This window comes from Henckelia pumila, unplaced genomic scaffold, assembly GCF_033568475.1.
Source record: "Henckelia pumila isolate YLH828 unplaced genomic scaffold, ASM3356847v2 CTG_461:::fragment_3, whole genome shotgun sequence".
Taxonomy (NCBI): Eukaryota; Viridiplantae; Streptophyta; class Magnoliopsida; order Lamiales; family Gesneriaceae; genus Henckelia; species Henckelia pumila.
The window spans coordinates 14,283,740-14,305,859 of record NW_027331831.1 but is presented as its reverse complement, the minus strand read 5'-3'; the positions used below and the strand labels follow the sequence as shown (position 1 = coordinate 14,305,859).

Genomic DNA, 22,120 nt, shown 5'->3' with positions numbered 1-22,120 from the left:
TAGGTTCAGACCTATTCTTGATAAGATTATTGCCGCTTCACAGAGTGCCTTTATCTCGGGTTGCCTGATAACAGATAATGTTATTGTGGGTAATGAAATTCTGCATTGGATGGGATGTAGAAAGTCTGGAAAAGTTGGGTATGCTGCTCTAAAATTGGATATGAGTAAGGCCTATGACCGAGTGGATTGGGACCTTTTGGAAGCTCTCATGCGAAGGCTGTGTTAGAACCTAATGGGGGGGGGGGATTTAGGTTCTATTGGCAACTTTAGCAATTTAAAGCGATTATGCAAGTACGCAAGCGGAAGACTTAAGCAATCAAATAATAAGTGCGGTAAATAAATGCGTAATGTAAATAAAGCAGTAAAAGGGATAAGAGATGTTTAGGGAAGTTCGACGATAAATCGTCTACGTCTCCCCTTCTTGGTTAAGTCGATTAACCAAGGATCCACTAGCACTTCGAACGTTTTGGCCTTGATGGCTCCAAGGATAGCCTTACAACTTGACACGATCACCGCGCCGATACAACTCAACACTCTTGGCCTTAAGGGCTCCAAGGATAGCCTCAACACAACACTTGGCTTCACACTCAAGTGTTTACAACAATCTCACAATACACTTGGCTTCACACTAAGTGTTTACAACAATAGCACAACCAACTCACAAACTATTTTCACAAATAACTCTCAAATATTAATTGAGCACTTTGGTAGAGAGAATATTGCTTGCAAATGAGAGAAGAAATGAGTTGGGATGTCTCTAAATGGTCTTGGCAAGCCTCTATTTATAGTTGGCAAAGATTTGAATTTGAATTTGTGTGCTTGGAGCGTTTATTGGGAAGCCAAGGAGTAGAGACAAAGTGTAGGCGCCGCTGCCTTCTTTTTCCAGCACTGAGCAGATTTTGTGGAAAAACCATATTTCTCAATCTAACCGTTGGATTGAGCTCAAATTTAGACAGTCGCTTGAAAACATCTCAATCTTCAATCTGAACGGTGAAGATTGAATTTAAAAGAATCAAACACGTCCAGTAAATCTCGGAAGTCGCAAAATCACGTTCTCGCTTTTGTTCTGAGCATTACTTTTCAAAAATTCGAATCTCACAATCCATCCGTTGGATTGGCCTGCAATTAACACACAATCTTTGTAACACCCCTATATTGATATTGATTGGTGGAGATTGGATTTGGATGCCTCCATCGATTCCAGTACTCTTCTGAATCCGATACTTCAGCAGTTAGCTCCTTGCAGAAATAGCTACTGTTCAACATATTTGCAAAAATCATAAATCCATATCCAGCCGTTGGATTGATTTGAAATTTGGATACAGACTTTAAAACATCATGGAAATCCATGTGATCGGTGGAGATCGATTTTAATAACCGAAGCATTCCCAGGTATTTTCTGAAGTTGAGTCTTCATAGTTCATTCCTTGCAGAAGTAAGTACTGTGCAGCTTTGTTTAAAAAAATCATATCTCCATATCCAGCCGTTGGATTGCTATGAAATTTGGAGAGAAGCTTGAGAACATCCTGATCTTTATTTTCACTGTTGGAGATCTGATTTGGATGACTGGAAAGTGCCCGGTGAATTTTTCAAGTTTCTGCTTTATAATATTGGCTTGTCCTTGTCCATTTCTTTTACAACTTCAAAGTAACTTCCAAGAATTTGATTGTTAATATGATCTAATCTGCAAAGTCTCACTTTAAATGGTTAGTAACAATTAACCGAGTTTTGTAATCATCAAAACATAATAATATGAGATTTGTTAATGCATTAAAAACATTAATCTCATAACACGAGATTTGTATGCGTTTAAGGCGTAACAATCTCCCCCTTTTTGATGATCACAAAACTTGGTTAAATAGGGGAAATAAAAGTACAATATTAAATAAACAATTTAAATTTGCACAATATAATTGCAATAATAAAACTATGCATAAATAAAACTCCCCCTTTTTTATAGCATATTATTCTCCCCCTTAGTTAACCATTTATATTCTCCCCCTTTTTGTGATAATCAAAAAGGCTGGAAAATTAAATGAAAAAAATAGAAAATATGATTTCTAAATACAACACATAAATTCACATAATTAACAAAATATGAGCGTTTAATATTGAATAAATACAATTAATTTGTATTATCCAACATTAAATTTGCTCGAATTTTATATTAAGCTCCCCCTTAATATGACATTAAATTTATTTATGTCTTCAAATGATTACAATTCAATTATTCCAAGTTCACCACGCAAACGAATAAAAGTATTTTCATCTAGTGGTTTTGTAAAAATATCGGCAATTTGATTTTTAGTGTCAACATATTGAAGTTCAACTTCATTTCGTTCGATGTGGTCACGAATAAAATGATGACGAATGTCAATATGTTTGGTGCGCGAATGTTGAATCGGATTCTTTGTAAGACATATGGCGCTAGTGTTGTCACAGAAAATAGGGATTTTTGAAAAAGAGACGCCATAGTCGAGCAATTGATGCTTCATCCAAAGAATTTGCGCACAACAACTACCGGCAGCCATATATTCGGCTTCGGTCGTTGATAACGCAACACAGTTTTGCTTTTTGGAAAACCAAGAAACCAAACAGTTTTCTAAAAAGAAACAGGTTCCACTAGTGCTTTTTCGGTCCACCTTATATCCACCAAAGTCGGCATCACAGTAAGCTTTTAAATCAAAGAAAGAATTTTTCGAATACCACAAGCCGAGATTTGGAGTATTTGAAAGATATTTGAAAATGCGTTTTAAGGCAAACAAATGTGATTCCTTTGGACATGATTGAAATCGTGCACACAAGCAAACACTAAACATAATGTCTGGTCTACTAGCAGTAGCATATAATAAGGAGCCAATCATACTACGAAAGGAAGATTGATCTACAGATTTACCATTTTCATCCTTGTCGAGTCTGATTGCTGTGCTCATCGGTGTAGATGATGATTTTGTGTTCTCCATCCCAAACTTCTTTAGAATCTCCTTAATGTATTTGCTTTGTTTCACAAAGAACCCATCTTTACACTGTTTGATTTGCAATCCGAGGAAATAGTTAAGTTCCCCCATCATGCTCATCTCAAAGTGTTCCTGCATAAGCTTGGAGAAATCTTGACAAAGAGTTTCGTCAGTAGAACCAAAAATTATATCATCAACATAAATTTGCACAATCAAAAGATCATTTTTGGCATTCTTGGTAAATAAGGTAATGTCGATCTTTCCTCTTAAAAAACCATTTGAAAGCAAGAAAGTAGACATTTTATCATACCAAGCTCGAGGAGCTTGTTTCAAACCATACAATGCTTTGTTTAGTCTAAACACATGATCAGGCAAAGAAAGATCAACAAAGCCATCAGGTTGCTCAATATAAACCTCTTCTTTCTATTCACCATTAAGAAAGACACTTTTAACATCCATTTGAAATAACTTAAAATTTCTAGAGCAAGCAAAAGCAAGTGGCATGCGAATGGATTCTAGTCTAGCAACAGGCGCATAAGTTTCATCATAATCTATGCCTTCTTCTTGACTATATCCTTTAGCAACAAGCCTAGCTTTATTTCTAGTGATAGTGTCATGCTCATCAAGTTTATTCCTAAACACCCATTTAGTACCAATGATAGATCTATCATGCGGCCTAGGAACAAGAATCCAAACATCATTGCGTTTAAACTCATTCAACTCATCTTGCATCGCAATTATCCATGCATCATCTAACAAAGCATCATCTATGCATTTAGGTTCAACATGCGAAACAAAGGCAAGATGATTACAAATATTATTAAGAGAAGAACGAGTGGCTACTCCCTTCGAAGGACTTCCGATGATAAGATCCATTGGGTGATCTTTGTGAAGCGTCCAATCCTTCGGAAGTGGTGTTTCCTCAACGGAAACATCTATATCATTTAGGCTTGAGGAAGCCAACTCTTCTTCGAGTAATTCTACATCATCAATGTTAGTGCGAACAATAGTAGACATAGATTCATCAAAAATAACATGCATAGATTCTTCAACAAGTAAAGTGCGTTTATTAAAAACTCTAAAGGCCTTACTTGAGGTAGAATATCCGAGAAAGATACCTTTGTCGGATTTGGCATCAAATTTGCCAAGGTTGTCCTTACCATTGTTATGTATGTAGCATTTGGAACCGAAAGCTCGAAAGTAAGAAATGTTAGGCTTTCTCCCTCTCCATAATTCATATGGAGTTTTCTTGAAAATTGGCCTTATTGATACGCAATTGATAATGTAACAGGCAGTGTTCATTGCTTCAGCCCAAAAATATTTTGGTAGAGAATGCTCACATATCATGGTCCTCGTAATCTCCACAAGTGTCCTATTTTTCCTCTCAACGACCCCGTTTTGTTTAGGAGTCCTAGGACAAGAAAAATTGTGACCGATGCCTTTTTCTATACAAAAGTTTGAAAAATTCTCATTTTGAAATTCAGTTCCGTGGTCACTACGGATCTGTTTTATTGAAAGATTTTTTTCATTCTCAACTCGTTTAGCAAAAGTTTTAAAATACTCAAAGGCATCATTTTTGTGAGCTAAAAATAATGTCCACGTGTAACGTGAAAAATCATCTACATTGACAAACGCATAAAGCTTTCCTCCTAAACTAGCGTTCCTCGAGGGACCACATAGATCTAGGTGGAGAAGTTCAAGGGGCATAGAAGTGGATACAAAATTTTTGCTTTTAAAAGATTCCCTTGTATGTTTGCCAAATTGACACGCATCACAAACAGAATCAAGTTTCAAATCAAGTTTTGGCATACCAACGACTAAGTCAAGTTTTAAAAGTTTTTCGATGGTACTAGGACCAACATGACCCAATCGTCTATGCCAAAGAATGTTGTCATCAACATTCACGGATACAAGGCTTTTTATATTTGATAAAGATAAATTATTTAAAGAGACCTTGTAAACGTTCTCACTTCTATATCCTTTGAAATTTATGGATTTGTCACTAATAAATGATACAGTGCAGTGTTGGGGAGTGAATTTGACTTCATAACCTCTATCGCACAATTGACTTATGCTTAGTAGATTATGCTTAAGTCCTTTCACTAGGAGTACATCATCAATTAGACAAGAATTAGATATACCTATTGAGCCGATGCCTTCAATTACTCCTTTGCTGTTGTCTCCAAAGGTGACAGTCCCCTTCTCCTTTGGTTTGATTGATTGAAGAAGATCCTTATTCCCCGTCATATGTCTAGAACATCCACTGTCTAGATACCATATGCTAGGGAGAGCATTTTTCTTGTTTCCCTGAAAATAATTGATTTTGGTACCCTTTAGTTCTTTTGGGTCCACAATGTTAGAAAAGAGAGATACAAAATAGACTTCTAAGAGTTCAGTATCTCATAGCAACATCATCGCCACTTTCCAAGAGTGCTCCCAGTAGTAGGTAGGGCATATGGCCACTTTAAAAACCTATTTCCTTGGACAGAGCAACGTTCAACAGGGAGACCAGCCGCAAGTCAAGGCATTTTTAAGCCGGTCTATATTGAACTCCCTTAGATTGTGATCTCATAATGCCGACTAATGAGTTGTTAAGTACTCTTAGGCCTCCATTTCATATAGCTCTTTTGAACATATTGATATTTCAATGACTGCATTTATGTCTAACATGACCAGATTTGCAACAATAAGAACAAGTAGGGGGTGATCTCATTTTAGCTTTAGCTATTAGACTAGCAAAGTCTATAGACTTTTTACCATAGTCTATTCCTTCCTTATCAAAGCTACATTTCTGCATGCTAAGTAGGTTGTTCAATTTATTGCTACTCACATTGAATTTATCGAAATATTTTTCTAAGTGATCTAAGTCATCCTTAAGTCTAAGGTTATCATGCTCCTTAGTTTCTAATTCCTTTTTAAGATTTCTATTCTCTTTTCTAAGAACCTTAACCATATCAAACATATCTTTATAAGCATGTAAGAGTTCATCGTAAGTAGGTACCTCGTCATCGTCGCAGAGACGATGTCATCACTTTTAGCCATTAAGCAGAGGTTTGCTTCCTCGTCGTCGTCGTCGCTATCACTCCAGGTAGCTAGTAGGGCTTTCTTCTTTCCTTTGTCCACTTTCTTCTTGAGTGGGCATTCATTGGCGTAGTGACCTTGTTGTTGACAGTTGTAGCAGGTCACTTCTTTCTCAGGTTTCTTGTCCTTTTTGAATTTGTTTCCTCGCATGAATTTCTTGAATTTTCTTGCGAAGAGAGCCATGTCATCATCGTCATCTTCTTCGACTTGTGTAGTCAAGGCTATCCCTTTGTGCTTGACATCTTCTTTCTTTGATTCTTTTCTTGTGGACACTTCTAACTCATGGGTTTTTAGGATCCCATGTAGTTGATCAAGATCATAGGCGGCAGTGTCCCCTTTGTTGGATTCGATGATGGCGGTTCTCTTTGCATCCCATTCTTTTGGTAGGGCACGAAGAGCTCTTCTCCAAACTTGCTTTGTAGGATATTGTTCTCCTAATTGCGCTAACTCATTGATGATTTGAGTAAGCCTTCGGAACATGGTGTCAACATCTTCGTTGGATTCCATCTCAAATATTTCGTATTTGAGTTGGAGTAAGTCGATCTTTGTTTCTTTCACTTGGTTGGTGCCTTCGTGACATATCTCTAGCTTGTCCCATATCTCTTTAGCAGATGAGCACATCGATATCCGGTTGTACTCGTTCATATCTAAGGAACAATGCAAGATATTCATAGCTTTAGCATTTTGCGAAATTATTTTCATGTCCTCTTTTGAAAAGTCATCCATTCCCTTAGGAATTTCAACCCCATCAACTATTTTCATAGGTGTATAGGGACCTTTCACCGTCACTTTCCATAGGTCATAGTCTACGGATTGGATATATAGGGACATACGATTTTTCCAATACCCGTAGTTTATGCCATTGAAAAGAGGAGGACGATTAGTAGATTGCCCTTGAGCATAATCACTTGCTAGGTTTGCCATAAAAAGGTTTTGAAAAGTATTTTCAAATGGCTCTGATACCACTTGTTAGAACCTAATGGGGGGGGGGGATTTAGGTTCTATTGGCAACTTTAGCAATTTAAAGCGATTATGCAAGTACGTAAGCGGAAGACTTAAGCAATCAAATAATAAGTGCGGTAAATAAATGCGTAATGTAAATAAAGCAGTAAAAGGGATAAGAGATGTTTATGGAAGTTCGATGATAAATCGTCTACGTCTCCCCTTCTTGGTTAAGTCGATTAACCAAGGATCCACTAGCACTTCGAACGTCTTGGCCTTGATGGCTCCAAGGATAGCCTTACAACTTGACACGATCACCGCGCCGATACAACTCAACACTCTTGGCCTTAAGGGCTCCAAGGATAGCCTCAACACAACACTTGGCTTCACACTCAAGTGTTTACAACAATCTCACAATACACTTGGCTTCACACTAAGTGTTTACAACAATAGCACAACCAACTCACAAACTATTTTCACAAATAACTCTCAAATATTGATTGAGCACTTTGGTAGAGAGAATATTGCTTGCAAATGAGAGAAGAAATGAGTTGGGATGTCTCTAAATGGTCTTGGCAAGCCTTATTTATAGTTGACAAAGATTTGAATTTGAATTTGTGTGCTTGGAGCGTTTATTGGGAAGCCAAGGAGTAGAGACAAAGTGTAGGCGCCGCTGCCTTCTTTTTCCAGCACTGAGCAGATTTTGTGGAAAAACCATATTTCTCAATCTAACCGTTGGATTGAGCTCAAATTTGAACAGTCGCTTGAAAACATCTCAATCTTCAATCTGAACAGTGGAGATTGAATTTGAAAGAATCAAACACGTCCAGTAAATCTCGGAAGTCGCAAAATCATGTTCTCGCTTTTGTTCTGAGCATTACTTTTCAAAAATTCGAATCTCACAATCCGTTGGATTGGCCTGAAATTAACACACAATCTTTGTAACACCCCGATATTGATAGTGATTGGTGGAGATTGGATTTGGATGCCTCCATCGATTCCAATAGTCTTCTGAATCCGATACTTCAGCAGTTAGCTCCTTGCAGAAATAGCTACTGTTCAACATATTTGCAAAAATTATAACTCCATATCCAGCCGTTGGATTGATTTGAAATTTGGATACAGACTTTAAAACATCATGGAAATCCATGTGATCGGTGGAGATCGATTTTAATAACCGAAGCATTCCCAGGTATTTTCTGAAGTTGAGTCTTCATAGTTCATTCCTTGCAGAAGTAAGTACTGTGCAGCTTTGTTTAAAAAAATCATATCTCCATATCCAGCCGTTGGATTGCTATGAAATTTGGAGAGAAGCTTGAGAACATCCTGATCTTGATTTTCACTGTTGGAGATCTGATTTGGATACTGGAAAGTGCCCGGTGAATTTTGCAAGTTTCTGCTTTATAATATTGGCTTGTCCTTGTCCATTTCTTTTACAACTTCAAAGTAACTTCCAAGAATTTGATTGTTAATATGATCTAATCTGCAAAGTCTCACTTTAAATGGTTAGTAACAATTAACCGAGTTTTGTAATCATCAAAACATAATAATATGAGATTTGTTAATGCATTAAAAACATTAATCTCATAACACGAGATTTGTATGCGTTTAAAGCGTAACAGACAGGGCTTTGAAAGACGCTGGATAGAGAGGATTATGAATTGTATCAGATCAGTGTCTTATTTTTTCAGAGTAAACAATGAGGTGGTCGGCCCTATTAAACCAACAAGAGGACTAAGGTAGGGTGATCCTTTGTCGCCATATCTATTTTTCTCTGTGCCCAAGGTCTTTCGGCCCTATTTCAGAATTATGAAGCACGAGGGTTGTTCAAAGGGGTGAAGAAGCAAATACCAATCCTTTTGTGTCTCATCTTTCTTTGCAGATGATAGCTTGGTTTTCTTCCGATCAAACATGGCGACAGGAGCACGGGTTAAAGAATGTTTCAGTTTGTACGAAAAAGCGTCCGGACAACTTATCAATTATGAAAAATCAGCACTCTCTTTCAGTCCTAATACCGATACATCTCTGATGGATGCTCTGAAATCTATTTTGACTATTCCAGTGGTGTAGCGACATGAGTTGTATTTGGGTTTGCCTACAGTATCTATGAGAAGTAAGATGCTACGGTTCAAATATTTAACTTAAAGAGTGATTAAGCGGATAAATGGCTGGAGTAACAGATTTTTTACCTCTGGAGGTAAAGAGGTATTGATTAAGTCGTTGTTACAAGCTATACCTACTTATGCGATGTCGTGCTTCAGAATCCCGACTAGGGTTTAAGGATATAGAAAGAGAATGTGCCAACTTTTGGTGGGGGTGTAGAATGGAAGACGGAAACTGCACTGGCATACATGGAATTTCATGTGCAAACCTAATAGAAGGGGTAGCTTGGGTTTCCAAAAACTAGCAAAATTCAATCGTGCCCTCTTACATTTCATCCCGTTAACGTGCCTGACATGATCAAACTTGCTAATGTATCAATTGTTAATCTGATGTAATTACTTCTCACATTTTTATGTATTCAATTCATGTATCCAGTCTATTTTCACATAATACTCCTGAAACGTTTTCTTGGTTTATTCCCATAGCTTTTCTGGGATATAAGAACTTTTTTTAGCTTTTCCTGTTTTGGTTTTCTTTTGGCATTAAGGGTGGAATATTCAATAAGGTCTTCATTTCTATTATGAACTATCACTATCACTTCATTTCATTAATGGCCTATCGAAGAACCAATAGGTTAGAGGATCTATATGTGAAATTTCTGGTGGAAATACAAAGGAACACGCACAAAATATCAGCAATTTTAGAAGTCTAACTTGAGCTTGAATCACAGACCTCCTACAATGTGAAGTGTTTAGAACATGCAACTTGGCTGGTAATTTAAATGGTGGAATAGTTTTGTGCGAGGATGTCTTACCCTCGCTCCAACCGTACTATAAATTTATTAATGAATTTTATTTTTAATATAAAAAAGTTCGCGTTTTACAAGTTATATTTCATATGACAGAATTTTTCATGCGCATCCAAAGTTTAGATAATCTCAAGTCCCCAAACACTCCCTTTGCAGCACCTGTTTCAGATAATTTATGCTCACCCCACTTTTCCATGTGTAGTCTCTGAATTTGAAGATGATTGGTCTGTAATGAAAATGGTTTGAAATAGTTTTTGTTGCTGTGAAATTCACCCATATAGGTGCACATGTTCACATGTTTTTTTATGGATTGAAATATGGAACACATGCTAACTGCCTAATTTTTCTTCGATTTGTGCAGGTCATGTAATGATTGAGTAAATTATTGTGAGATTCCAATTTCTCTTATCCATGAATTATGGGTTTGTGCTTTTGTTTGGAGCTTAGTTACTGTTGTGTAAAAACATAGAAAATTGGTGCATCTGAATTTTTTGAGGCAAATCATTACCTCACTTCAAATGGTATTAATCTACCTTGCGTTTTCGAATTATTTTGTGTTTTTTAATTAGTATATGTTTGCTTCCATCTAAGTTTGTTCATCATCTGTTTCGAACTTGATTGAAAATTAGCAGACCTCGATAAGCTAACCCAACACTCAATCTGGAAAATAATATGCTGACCTCGATAAGCTAACCCAACACTCAATCTGGAAAATAATATTTTTACCAATATAGTTTGGATTTGAACCAACATGCAAAATTTCTTTTGAATGTAGGATCACATTGATCCGAATTACTATACGTCTTTTTGTCGTCTTTATATTTGCACATCACTTGCTCGAAAAAAACCAACACTCTATCAAGAATTTAGATATTTAATTTAATACACTTATTCTTGCACTACAAATAAAATTTTCAAATTTCTAAAATATACACATCGATCAAGTACTTTTACAATAAAATTTATATACAAATATATACACCAAATGTTCATATATTTTGTTATACACATGAAACATATGTGTTTCGATTGCTAATATAAATAATGATGACGCAACCAATTTCACTGACATACCGGTTAATGATATGCTACATTTGGGTTATCGTACATCCAAAGTGGACAATGACTAATTCATGTGAGATCTATTGATTTCTATTTCATTAATCGAAAAATATTCATATTTGGATATACCTTTTTAGGTACCGTTTGGTACACCGTATTATTAATCTATATATAATTTATCATATCCAATTTCGCGTTCTTCTCGTCATATTATTTATTCATCTATTAATTAATTATTTTACATCATTCAAATCATTAATTATTTATCTTATATAAATCAAATCATTGAATTTAAATTACTATATTACTCCTTATAAATAATATTATTCATATTTTATTTATTGTTAAAAGGACAAAATGATAATTTATTATTTTTATATATAATTTAATCAATCAAATCAAATAAACTATAATCTATCAATCAAATCAAATACTATATTAACTATCATTTTTTATTTATTTTTTATTACATTATATTACGTATCTATATATTATTTATCTCATCACTCAAACCAAATGAAATACTATCATGTCCTTAAGATTATACCATACATGACATTTTCCATAAATATACCAAAAAATAATTACTCTGTTAATGATATGAAGCTCATCTGACACAAGGTCCCAAATATGAAAATGGAACGAAGTCTGAGTTCGAGACTCAATTGTAACAATCCCCTCTCTTATATTTTACAAAAGTCATTACTCTATAAATTTAACTTTAATTAAACTAGTGTCTCTGGATTGAGCTGCATGCTTGGAAAGTTGGGTTCTCTTTTTTCTTTTCTTTTTTTAATTTAAAAAAGAAGCAAGATATAATTGTTGATAAAAGATACAATTGCAACCATTCACAATAAAAACCTAGAAACAATCAATGTAAGACACAACTGAAAATACTTGGGGTTTCTTTCCTTCCAAAATGTTATATTAGTATCAATTGCGTTGTAAAATATAATTATATTGTTATGGTAATATTCTATTAATATCGTGATCTTGTAATCTAAATATTCATCAATAAAGGATATTTTAACCCCATTTTGGGAGAAGCGTGTGTACAAGGGTTTTGTCTATGCTATCCCATTCGGGTAGTGCCCGAATGGGGATTCAACGATCAATCTTTTTTAGGGATTATTTTAACCTACCTTTACACACACAACCCCCATGATAAATCTAAATGTGATCATTTATCAATACATGTGGATTACACTAAAAAATAATGGACCCCACATTTATTGATAAATATCAACCGTTATATGTATGTGAAGGCAGTGTCTGTATATGTAGGATCTAACTTATCCTATTTTAGTATTTGATATGATTTAATTTGAAATGAGATAATCTCAAATGCAAAAAAAAAATGAGCCGTTGGATGCAGCACGTGAGCACTGCCCATGTGCTAGCATAGACAAAGCAGCGTTCAAGAACAACACATCCCTAGACAAACGATTTTCATTTCAAAAGAATCAAGTGCATATTGACTATGACTATGTCACTATTTAATCACACAATCACGTAAAACCAACATATTACACATATGACATCATATCTAATTCTTTAAACCTATTTCCAAAAACATAAAATTTGAAAGTAGGTCAAAGCTCCATCAAATCTCACGTCAAAACAGTGTCGATGCCACCCTCAGGGTGGCGTGTCAGTTTATTATTGGCCACTCATGTGGGACCCATACATGGGTCCCACAGAAGTGGCCAATAAAAAACTGACACGATGCTACCCTGAGTGTACCTTCAGGGTAGCATCGACTCAAAACAGATACCAAAATACCCCAATCCTCGCACGAGGAAACAAATGCAGAAGCCAAAATAACAAGAAAAGAACTAGAAATCCATCTGATTAGCACAATGGTTCCTACGGCTTCAATTTCGAGTTCAAGTGGGAGTAATTTTTCAAACTAAAGAACAAGAATAAAGGAAGATGGTGAAACAAAACATAGAATCGTCAACAGCCACCAAAGCCTGTGTCGCTCCTGGAGCAAAAGAATGCCGACCGAAAAATATCATCTTAAATTGCTCGAAAAGTTTACCCCTATATTTGTGCATGTTATGATCAGATAGAATGCCATCTTGAGGTCAATTATGTCTAGCAGCACGGATCTGGTTGAGTTCGCATTCGAAAAAAAGATGCCTACAGCAAGCATATCAATAAGGAACCGAAATCTGCTAAAGTTATATCGAACGGATGCCATGTATCTTTCTGTTACGTGCTAGAGCTCAATTTTTTGGAGATTAGGAACTAAGTTGGAAGAAACTACTGCCTCATTCACCGCATAACTGATTCTTTGACGAAAAATCGACCGTTGGATCTGCCAGAAGGTAGCAATCACCATACATGTATTATCATGGAGATTAAATGATTATAGGAGAAAACAAAGATAATTTTTTTGACTTACGCATACTCTAGACGAATATTCAGGAACCGGGCATTTTCTATGCTTTGAGATAGAGTCACAGATCCTTCAATAATCTGATCTTGTTCCACCTCCATTGGATCATAGAAGTAGACTAATGTCTGCAAATTCCATGGAGTTAATCTGATGACTAAATAAGCAGGAGGAGAAGGTCTTTTTTTTTTTATCACAAGCGCACAGTCATGATGGAGTTCAGCATGAGGAAAACAAAATTAGCCAGAGGCCGGGGAATGGCAACGGGGCGGGTTGACCCGTTGGACCCGCCAAAAATTAAATATTTTTAAATTTATTAAATCAAAAAGTTTAAAAATTAAAAAAAATCATTAAATTAAATTTCAAATATATATTGATAATATTTAAGGCAAAAAAATATTTTTACAAGTTAAAATTTATCAACTTGTAATTAATTAATAATTATTAACCAAAAATATTATAATTATATATTTTTATACTAAACATATCATACTAAAATAAATTCATTTCAATCCAATAATATTATACACTCAAATTATGGATAAAATATTAATTATTTAGTATAAAAATATAATTATATATTATTAATATTACATATATATTTTATATTTATATATATAAATGTATATTTTAAATTTATATACATATATATATTATGGCGGGGCGGGTTTGGCCAAACCCGAGACCCGCCTCGGACCCGCCCCGTCGGGGTGGGTTTGATGCGGACCCGACCCATTGCCATCCCTGCAGATTAGGATTTTTAGGGAGGAGCAGCAAGACCGAGAAAGGGAAATCTCAATAAGATTAGGGGTGGAAAACTTGAATTTTTAGAAAAATTATATATAAAATTTTACTTTTCTCGATTTAGAGAGGGGGGGGGGGGGGGGGGGGTGTGGTGAGGAGTGGGGTTCTATGAGCGCTGATAGCTAGTCATGTTTCTAGAAATTGGAGATTCAAAGCACGTGTCTGCATATTACTACCATGCAACAAAAATAAAAGGTTACACGATGAGAGTATGCAAGACACCTGCTGCCAATGCGTAGGGGCTTCCTCAGGGGCTGTAGATAGCACAAGGGTGTCATTGGGATTGGAGCGTTTCTTTCCTTGAGAGGAATCTGTGACACGACCATCAGGAGTCTCCACAGATGTAGATTGTTCGATCATGTCATAAGAGAACATTGCAGGCGCACCGAATTCGACATCAAACCAGAAAGCGAATCCATGAAAGGGTGCTAGAATCATTTACAAGATAAGGACTTCAATGAAAAATAATCTTCTCTTGCATTATATGAACTGTTAAGGTAAACAGAAAAACTACGAACTGCCCAGAGCCATCGTATCATTTGGCATGGTCTCTCTTACCAGTTATTCTTCCTCCCCACAATTGTATTAAAAACAATACGAGCCCATGAATGATAAATGAATAAAGAAACAAAAAAGGGGAAGTAAAATAACGAGAATATGCCCTCGAGGGGAACAAAATTAGGGGCCAAGTAGTATGCAAGAATCCGTGAAAGAGATGGATCAATACTGATACACATACTGACTCACGACGGCCTGAGATGTATCATGGAAAGGGAAGTACTTTACCTCTCATCATTGATATGAACTTAAATTTTGTAGAAACGCGTTCTAGCTCATCAATTGTTACAGTACTACAGTCCACGTACTTTACCTGTCACAGGAGTTTGGAATCAAGTTCAAAAAGTTATATACATGCACGGTCTCACGAATGCTAGTAAAATATCGTGTATAACTGCAAATTGTTACTGTATAAGGGAAATAATTTAAAGGAGAAATTAATGGGCATGTGCCTCTGAAAGACGATATCTTGGTATTGAATGGCTAATGCACAATGAGGAGAATATAATGCAGTAAACTGTTATTCTGCCACTTCTCACACCGTTTTTAATTCTCAAAGAATGCAAAGTGTTCATATAGAACTTTGAAACAAATCGCTAGGAATCTATAGCTTATCTGGCATGGCCTTGGTGTTCCCTATAAATAAACTGATGTTTGAAACCAACCAAAAGATTATCATCTTAGATCCACAGGCCTCCCATCTCTGAGCCCAAATAGACAAATACTCGTGTACAGAACCTAACAGACGCATATCATATAGACATATAGTCACCGTGTGTTTGTCATTAAGCTTTAAAATATTTTGTTGTTTAATTTCATGTCTATTTATAATATTCGAGTTTTCTATTTTTAAAAAAAAAGAAAAAAGAAGGAAAGAAAAAATTCATGTCATCATCTACAGTTTCTACACCTTCTTTCTCCCACCTTTTTATGCTGCCAAGCAACAATAGGATTTTATATTTATAAATGCAGTAAAAGTATCACCTACTCATGGCATTGCAACTCTCATCCTCTGTTAAAAAAATGTACAGCAAACCAACACATCTATAACGCTCGATTTTGATATATCTCAAGATTTTCTTAAAAGTTCAGAAAATTTTTAAAGTTCTGGTGACATGAAATTTTAAAGTAGCCAAGGAATAATTTATAAGAAAAGTATATAAATTTATTATTAAAAATAATTTTACTGATTTACAAACTCAAATCCCATGAAATCCCACGAAATCCGACCAATTTTGTCAGATTTCACTTAGTTAAGTGAAATCCCATGAAATCCCAACAAATACCAATCCTGTTTTGAAATCTCATTTTGCCAAACACTAAAACGGTATTTTCAATTTCAAATCATGACTAATTCCACTAATCCAAACATAGTGTTAAGGACATTAGGACAATTCTATCAAATAATTGTGAGATGTGATCTTTTTCATCTGTATTTCATTTGCGGAAGTTTTGGCACAACATTATGGTAAATTTCAATAAATTTTGGAAAACATTTTTCATATCTTTAGATATTTCGGTGGGAAGTTTGCAAAAAAGAACTTCAAGCGCGACTTCGTTTTTGTAGGATAAAAACCCAAACTTGGGGATATTAGAGGAAATTAATACCACGGTCATGGCATACCCTAAATCAGGGCCAAAAATGAGATAGAGATGGAGACAGAGAAAACAAAAACAAAAGGATAGTAGATAAAATGAACAGGTGAAAACAAAATAAATGACAAAAGTGGAAATTAAGAGCTAAAAGGATCCCAAACAGTGTGCAATTGGCCTGGTAAAGGCTATACCCAGTAGCCAAGGAATAACCTTAAAAGCACAACATGTAATGCTGAAAACTTTCTAGAAACAAACTAACTTCCGCAACAGGTGTCCAATAACCTTACAGCAATAAAGAATAACTTGATGAATACCGAGTTAAAAAGACAGAATATTATATGTACAGAGGATGGAAAAATAAAGATCTTAAATACATGGACTTACCACATTAGGCCATGTCAATACATTTTCACCAGAGATTAACTCAACAGAAGGCTCTTCAAATGCACACTGTTTTGCTAACGGCATCACGACAGACACTGCACATAACAACAGTACATCAACTATTGCAATGAAAAGTTTAAATGTGAGAGAGACAACTTAAAATGACCATTGCAGCAATTAAGGGGAAAATCTTATGCCGATTATATACTGTGAAACCGTAAGAGACAAGTGGTCTCTAGGTTCGAGCAAGCTATACAAGGCACATACCAGTAAGGGGCAACGCGAGCAGGATTTTCTTTCATATAAAACACAGATAATATATTTGTTAAGCTTTTGAGTAAATTTTCTCAAACCTTAACGAGTTCAGAGGCTTTCTGACGAGAGAAGATTTGTAGGGGAAAAGGACAGGGTAATTCATCAAAAAGAGTCAAGGTGGCTTGCAAGAAAAGGAAATGGACCTTTCCAACCACCAAACATATCTACAGTTAACTCATCTCTGGACAAGGTAAGAGAAAAATCTACTTCCTCAACATCCCTATGGGTGGCCCACTTCCGAAAGCGAAGATCTCACGACGCAACAATTCTATCATCGATTGTGAAGGGGTTTGAGAATGGATGCACGATAAACTACGAGACATTTATTGTTTGATACATTCAACATGAAGTTCTAGCAAAAATGGATTTAAAAGTAATGAAAACTCAGTGCACCAAAAAGTCCAAACTAGAGACTAAGAGTAACAAAATGGGTAAAATGACAAAATTTGTGGCACCAAGATCCGTCAAAATTTAAAACTCAATAGAGTCAGAAAGTAGACTACTACAATATTAACATCATTCCTAGTCAGCATTATTTTGACTGGAAACGATGAAAAGTGTAGCTAGTACCTGTATTTCTCGGTATTAATGCCATGGAATTTCAACAATGACTTGAAATCCAGGATAGAACAAACTTTTAAGTCCATCTAATTCTAGAATTTATGTGATAGGATATTTTTCTGAACTACAAAAGAAAGATAATACAAAATCTCATACCCAGGCAATGTAGCTCAATAAATTCAAGCAATATAATTAACAGGATTCTCAGAAGAATACTCACTGTCAATTCCATAGACATCACGCCAAAAGTCAACACTATCACCATATCGGGATGGATGTGAGACAGGAGCCATGTACAACTGCATAATGTACAAAGGATGACATTATGTGCACTAAACTATCAGCTATTAAATGCTCTGGATAGAATCATGACTAAATGGATTTGTATCCAAGACCCAACTATGTAAGAAAGAGATTCAACTTTGATATCAAGTAACATGGAGCTGAGCAGCTAAATAGTGAATTGAGTACAGCTACCTCTACAATCCAACAAATAGCACAGTATACATGCTAAAAACTGGGAGCGATTGAGAGTGGGGAATAACTGATCTATACCGTGGCAGTTGAGGGAAGTATAAGACCTCCAGGTTTCAACCAACGGTCTCTAGCAGAAATGACACTCCCCAGCATGCTCTAACAGGATCGTCAAAATGTCCGTAAGGCAAAATGACAAGGAATGAAGCCAATGCTAGAATCAGAAAAGATGAAGTAATCCAAAATATTCACAAGAAAACGCATCAAGAAAACAATTATGCTTCCATTTGAGATTGGTTGTCATGTATCAAAACTTACCTCATACAGCAGCATGTAACCCATCCATTCTGAAACTATAACATCAACTTTCTCATTGATTTCAACATCCTGTGACCAGAAAAAAAGTTATGCTTCTACTCGTAACAATGAAAATACATCAACTTGTACTTTAGAAGCGGAAGTACATATAACAGTCACAATAAAAACCATCGTCAAGATGCTGGTTACAGAACTCTGACGCAGATGAGACAGTCAGTCCTTCCCCCACCCACCTTTCCCAAAATATTATTATTTTATTATATTCTGCAAAAATTAATGAATTTTCGTGTATAAAACTACTTTCACCACCTACAGCCACCACTGCCAAAAAAGAAAAAAGAGACCGGTTAAATCCTAACCCAATGACTAACACAATGTAACATCAAGGTTTACAAAGGATCTGATGTGAAGAACTATTCAATGCATATCTTCACAAGCAAACTCAAGTAGAGTCAACAGGATCATAATTATAGAGAGCCAATTATAGTTAACAGAATTACAATTGTTTTGGGGGAAGAAACGTATTCTCACACCCACGAAATTTTACTTATTTCAAAGAACATAGCCTTTTGCACTGCGCCTTTAGCCTTTTCAGGTGGACGCCAGGAACTTTTAACTGTGTCCACTCCACATGGCTACCATAACACACAAATCTACTCTTGAATGTCTCTGAACAAATTTAAAATTTTCAAGCAAGCCATGATGGGTCAACTAGTTTGATACAATTATGGAAATTGTCCAATTCAAAAATTCAGAACATAGATGATACATTTTCCTCTTGAAAATCAAATTATAGCTAATCTTGCTGAGAGAATTGGGAATTAGTAAAGAGGCAACCTCTATGCGGCCATGCAGAACAGTGATGGTTTCAGAGAACTTGTTTGCCTTGACTACTTCATTTGCCTGCGGTAATATTTCAAAACAACATCACCTATCAAAACTATGTTAAAACACAAACCGCCACAAGTAATATCCCATTTATCACAAGGAGAACTGGCAATGCCATCATAACTATTTTTACCAAATTCTCCATTTTGGATCAAGAAAGGCATAATAATTATAAATTCCTAGATGCTGTCTCATTTTCATATCCACTCAAAGGGTTTTAAGAAAGAAGGACATGCTTAGTTCATTATTTTACTGTTTCTATGAATGAGCTATGTTCATGGTCTTTAGATGTAAATTAAATGGTATGCCACATATCCTAAGAAGATTTGAAATCACTGCATACCTGAACTGCAATATCACTGGCATCCACTGCATACACCTGATAGTAAAAATGACTAGAGATCAATACAATCTATCTTAAATTGGGGAAAAAAGGGAAAAAAGTTATAAAGACATGCAAGACAATTGACAACTAAAATATATGAAATGCACAATTTTTTGTTGTAGTATTAACTCCAACCATCCCATGCCCCAAACATTCCATTCCAGAAGGTTGATTTTTCATTTCCTAAATACTATATTATCTCTTTGAATGATAAATACTCAGGATGGCTAGACCAGTAAAATATCACGTGATAAATAACAATAAGAAAAGAAAAATAAACTTTCACAACTAAAGAACTCCTTTCAGCTCCTCTTAGATTGTGCACAGTATTCAGGGTAATGGCCTCCATGAAAGTACACAATGCTCGGATCAGGTTGAGATACAAACATTTATATATAGAGACACAAATTGAGCGGTGCAAGAATATAAAATCATCAATATAAATAGAAGAACAGTGTAATGAATGAGGTTAGAACATTAACAAATTTACATAGAAGTAACGGAGTAAGTGTGGTTATCATGCAATTTAAAAGTGATGTTCGTTTCAATGCATAATATTTATACGTTAGCAAAAGGATATTGGAACAATGTTGGGAATATATAGACTTAAACGAGAGGTTAACAAACTGTAACAACATCTCACCCGTCGTGCCCCGGCCTGAGCACAAAATATAGACAGTATTCCAGTACCACAACCGACATCAACTACCACCTGAGATAAGAGAGTCAAAACTCAAACAACTAATAATAAAATCAATTTTTAGCAATTTGGCCATAACTGGCTTGGAAATAGTTAGCATTCTATCTTAGTTCTATTTTTTAACCATCAGCAAACATTACATAACATCCACGTAGGTTCAAATTCTAATTAAAACACAGACCATAGTAGCAGCAAAAGTCATCGGGGTATCTTTGTACATGGAACAGTAACCCGCGTCTGCAATTCCCTATTCAATTGAAAAAATGCTTACTTTTCCTTGAATACGATCTTGATGGTGGAAAATTGCATTTCTGTAAGTTTCTGTACGTACACGATCCTGTATAAACGAAAAGACATGTTCACTCATGAATTCCAAAACTTAAGAATTCAACTAACAGCAACAAATATATCTCCTTTCATCAAATCTGGTTTGAGAAATGACGAGGGTAAAATTCCTAGACCTCACCAACACCAGCACCGCACAACTAGGCAATCCTAAAGCACCTGGTACTGGGCAGGAGCTACCTAAGGCTTTGTAAACTAGCGACTCGACTCTCTGTCTACGGGAAAAACAAGTACCGCACCTTAATCATTTCTTCATGAATGCCGAGGTGAGCGTAGGACTGAAAATAGGCCACGTCGAAGTCCGTACACGGAAGCGGAGCTCTGCCTCTCTCCTGCAGCGGCTGTGCAACCCTAGGATCGGAGCCACTTTCGGAATCACGTGACCTGCGTCTCCTCCTTCGAATTCGTCTTTCAATCGAGGGAACGCCACCACCGTTGTGGTTTCCGTTCCTGTAAACTTCGCCGCCGCCGTTACCACCACCAGTCGGCTGCGACATAACTCCGGCGCCGGCGGACACGCAGGTACAAATGCTTAGCCTGAGAAGGAACTGAATTTGTTGCTAGGGAGCGTAATGGCAACAGAAGCTGAAGTCTCAACTAATAGTGAAACTGACATTGGTCTGTTTTGGTCCCTATAAAATATAAATATTGGATTTCTTCGTTTTAATTTTTTCGATTCTCATTAACAATTTTCAAACTTTTTTTTTTTGAAAATATTAATTTCAAATTTAGTAAAATAGATATAATAATTATGCATAGGGAAATAATTTTTTTATGTCTATATTATATTTTTACAAATTGAAATCTCTATGTTATCTATCTAGACTAATATATATTTTTTAAATACTATCTGTTATTATTATAAAGTTTAGGATAACAAAGACGAATTTGGTGTAATGGACTCGTTAAAAATATCATCATTTTAAATTGTAGATTGGTTTTTTTTTGGGTTTTTTATTTCAAATTATAGTTTAGTCTTTTATTAATTTTTATAATTATGTATGACTCTTATTTTCGAATATATTCATTTCGAATTTATTGACTTGTAAGGTTTGTCAAATGTCAATAGTATATTTTATCACAAAAAATTATATGAGAAGATCTCACCGACCAATTTTTTGTGAGAAGAAATATGCTAAAATATTATTTTTTATTATAAATATGGATATAATTGACTCATCTCACGAATAAAGATCTGTGAGACCGTCTCACAAGAAATCTATTCATATTTTATAGGTAGCTTTTACATTTACCATGTTTCTATGCTTATTTTCCTAATTTAGTTTTTCAAGCACATTTTTTTAGAGTGAGCCTCTTGTGAGACAGTCTATATATATAAAGGAGTTTCTGAATGTGAAACATTTTTCATTCTAAATAAGATCTATTTAAAGAGATTGAAAAACCATGAATAAAAAAAATGATTATTTACATAATGATACAA

The 22,120-nt window shown here is 35.5% G+C and overlaps 1 protein-coding gene across 1 annotated transcript; it reads right to left on the bottom strand.

Annotated features, from left to right (window-relative positions):
* Positions 1–12,784: 12,784 nt before the first annotated feature.
* On the bottom strand, positions 12,785–21,287 carry LOC140871601 (probable protein arginine N-methyltransferase 6). Its single transcript, XM_073274182.1, has 13 exons — positions 20,919–21,287; positions 20,606–20,671; positions 20,278–20,346; positions 19,593–19,628; positions 19,199–19,264; positions 18,362–18,430; positions 18,125–18,202; positions 17,790–17,868; positions 16,694–16,788; positions 14,942–15,026; positions 14,378–14,583; positions 13,361–13,479; positions 12,785–13,273 (listed from the first exon to the last, which is right to left on the bottom strand). The coding sequence occupies exons 1-13, from the start codon at positions 21,174–21,176 to the stop codon at positions 13,231–13,233; spliced, it is 1,269 nt and encodes a 422-aa protein (XP_073130283.1). The 5' UTR covers positions 21,177–21,287; the 3' UTR covers positions 12,785–13,230.
* Positions 21,288–22,120: the final 833 nt, after the last annotated feature.

Excerpts from the sequence above, each read along its gene's own strand:
- LOC140871601 (XM_073274182.1), bottom strand. The coding sequence starts at position 21,176 with ATGTCGCAGCCGACTGGTGGTGGTAACGGCGGCGGCGAAGTTTACAGG. Across the intron at positions 17,869-18,124 it reads TACTTCCCTCAACTGCCACG|TTGTACATGGCTCCTGTCTC; the intron begins GTATAGATCAGT and ends TACATTATGCAG. Across the intron at positions 13,480-14,377 it reads CCCCTACGCATTGGCAGCAG|ACATTAGTCTACTTCTATGA; the intron begins GTGTCTTGCATA and ends TGGAATTTGCAG.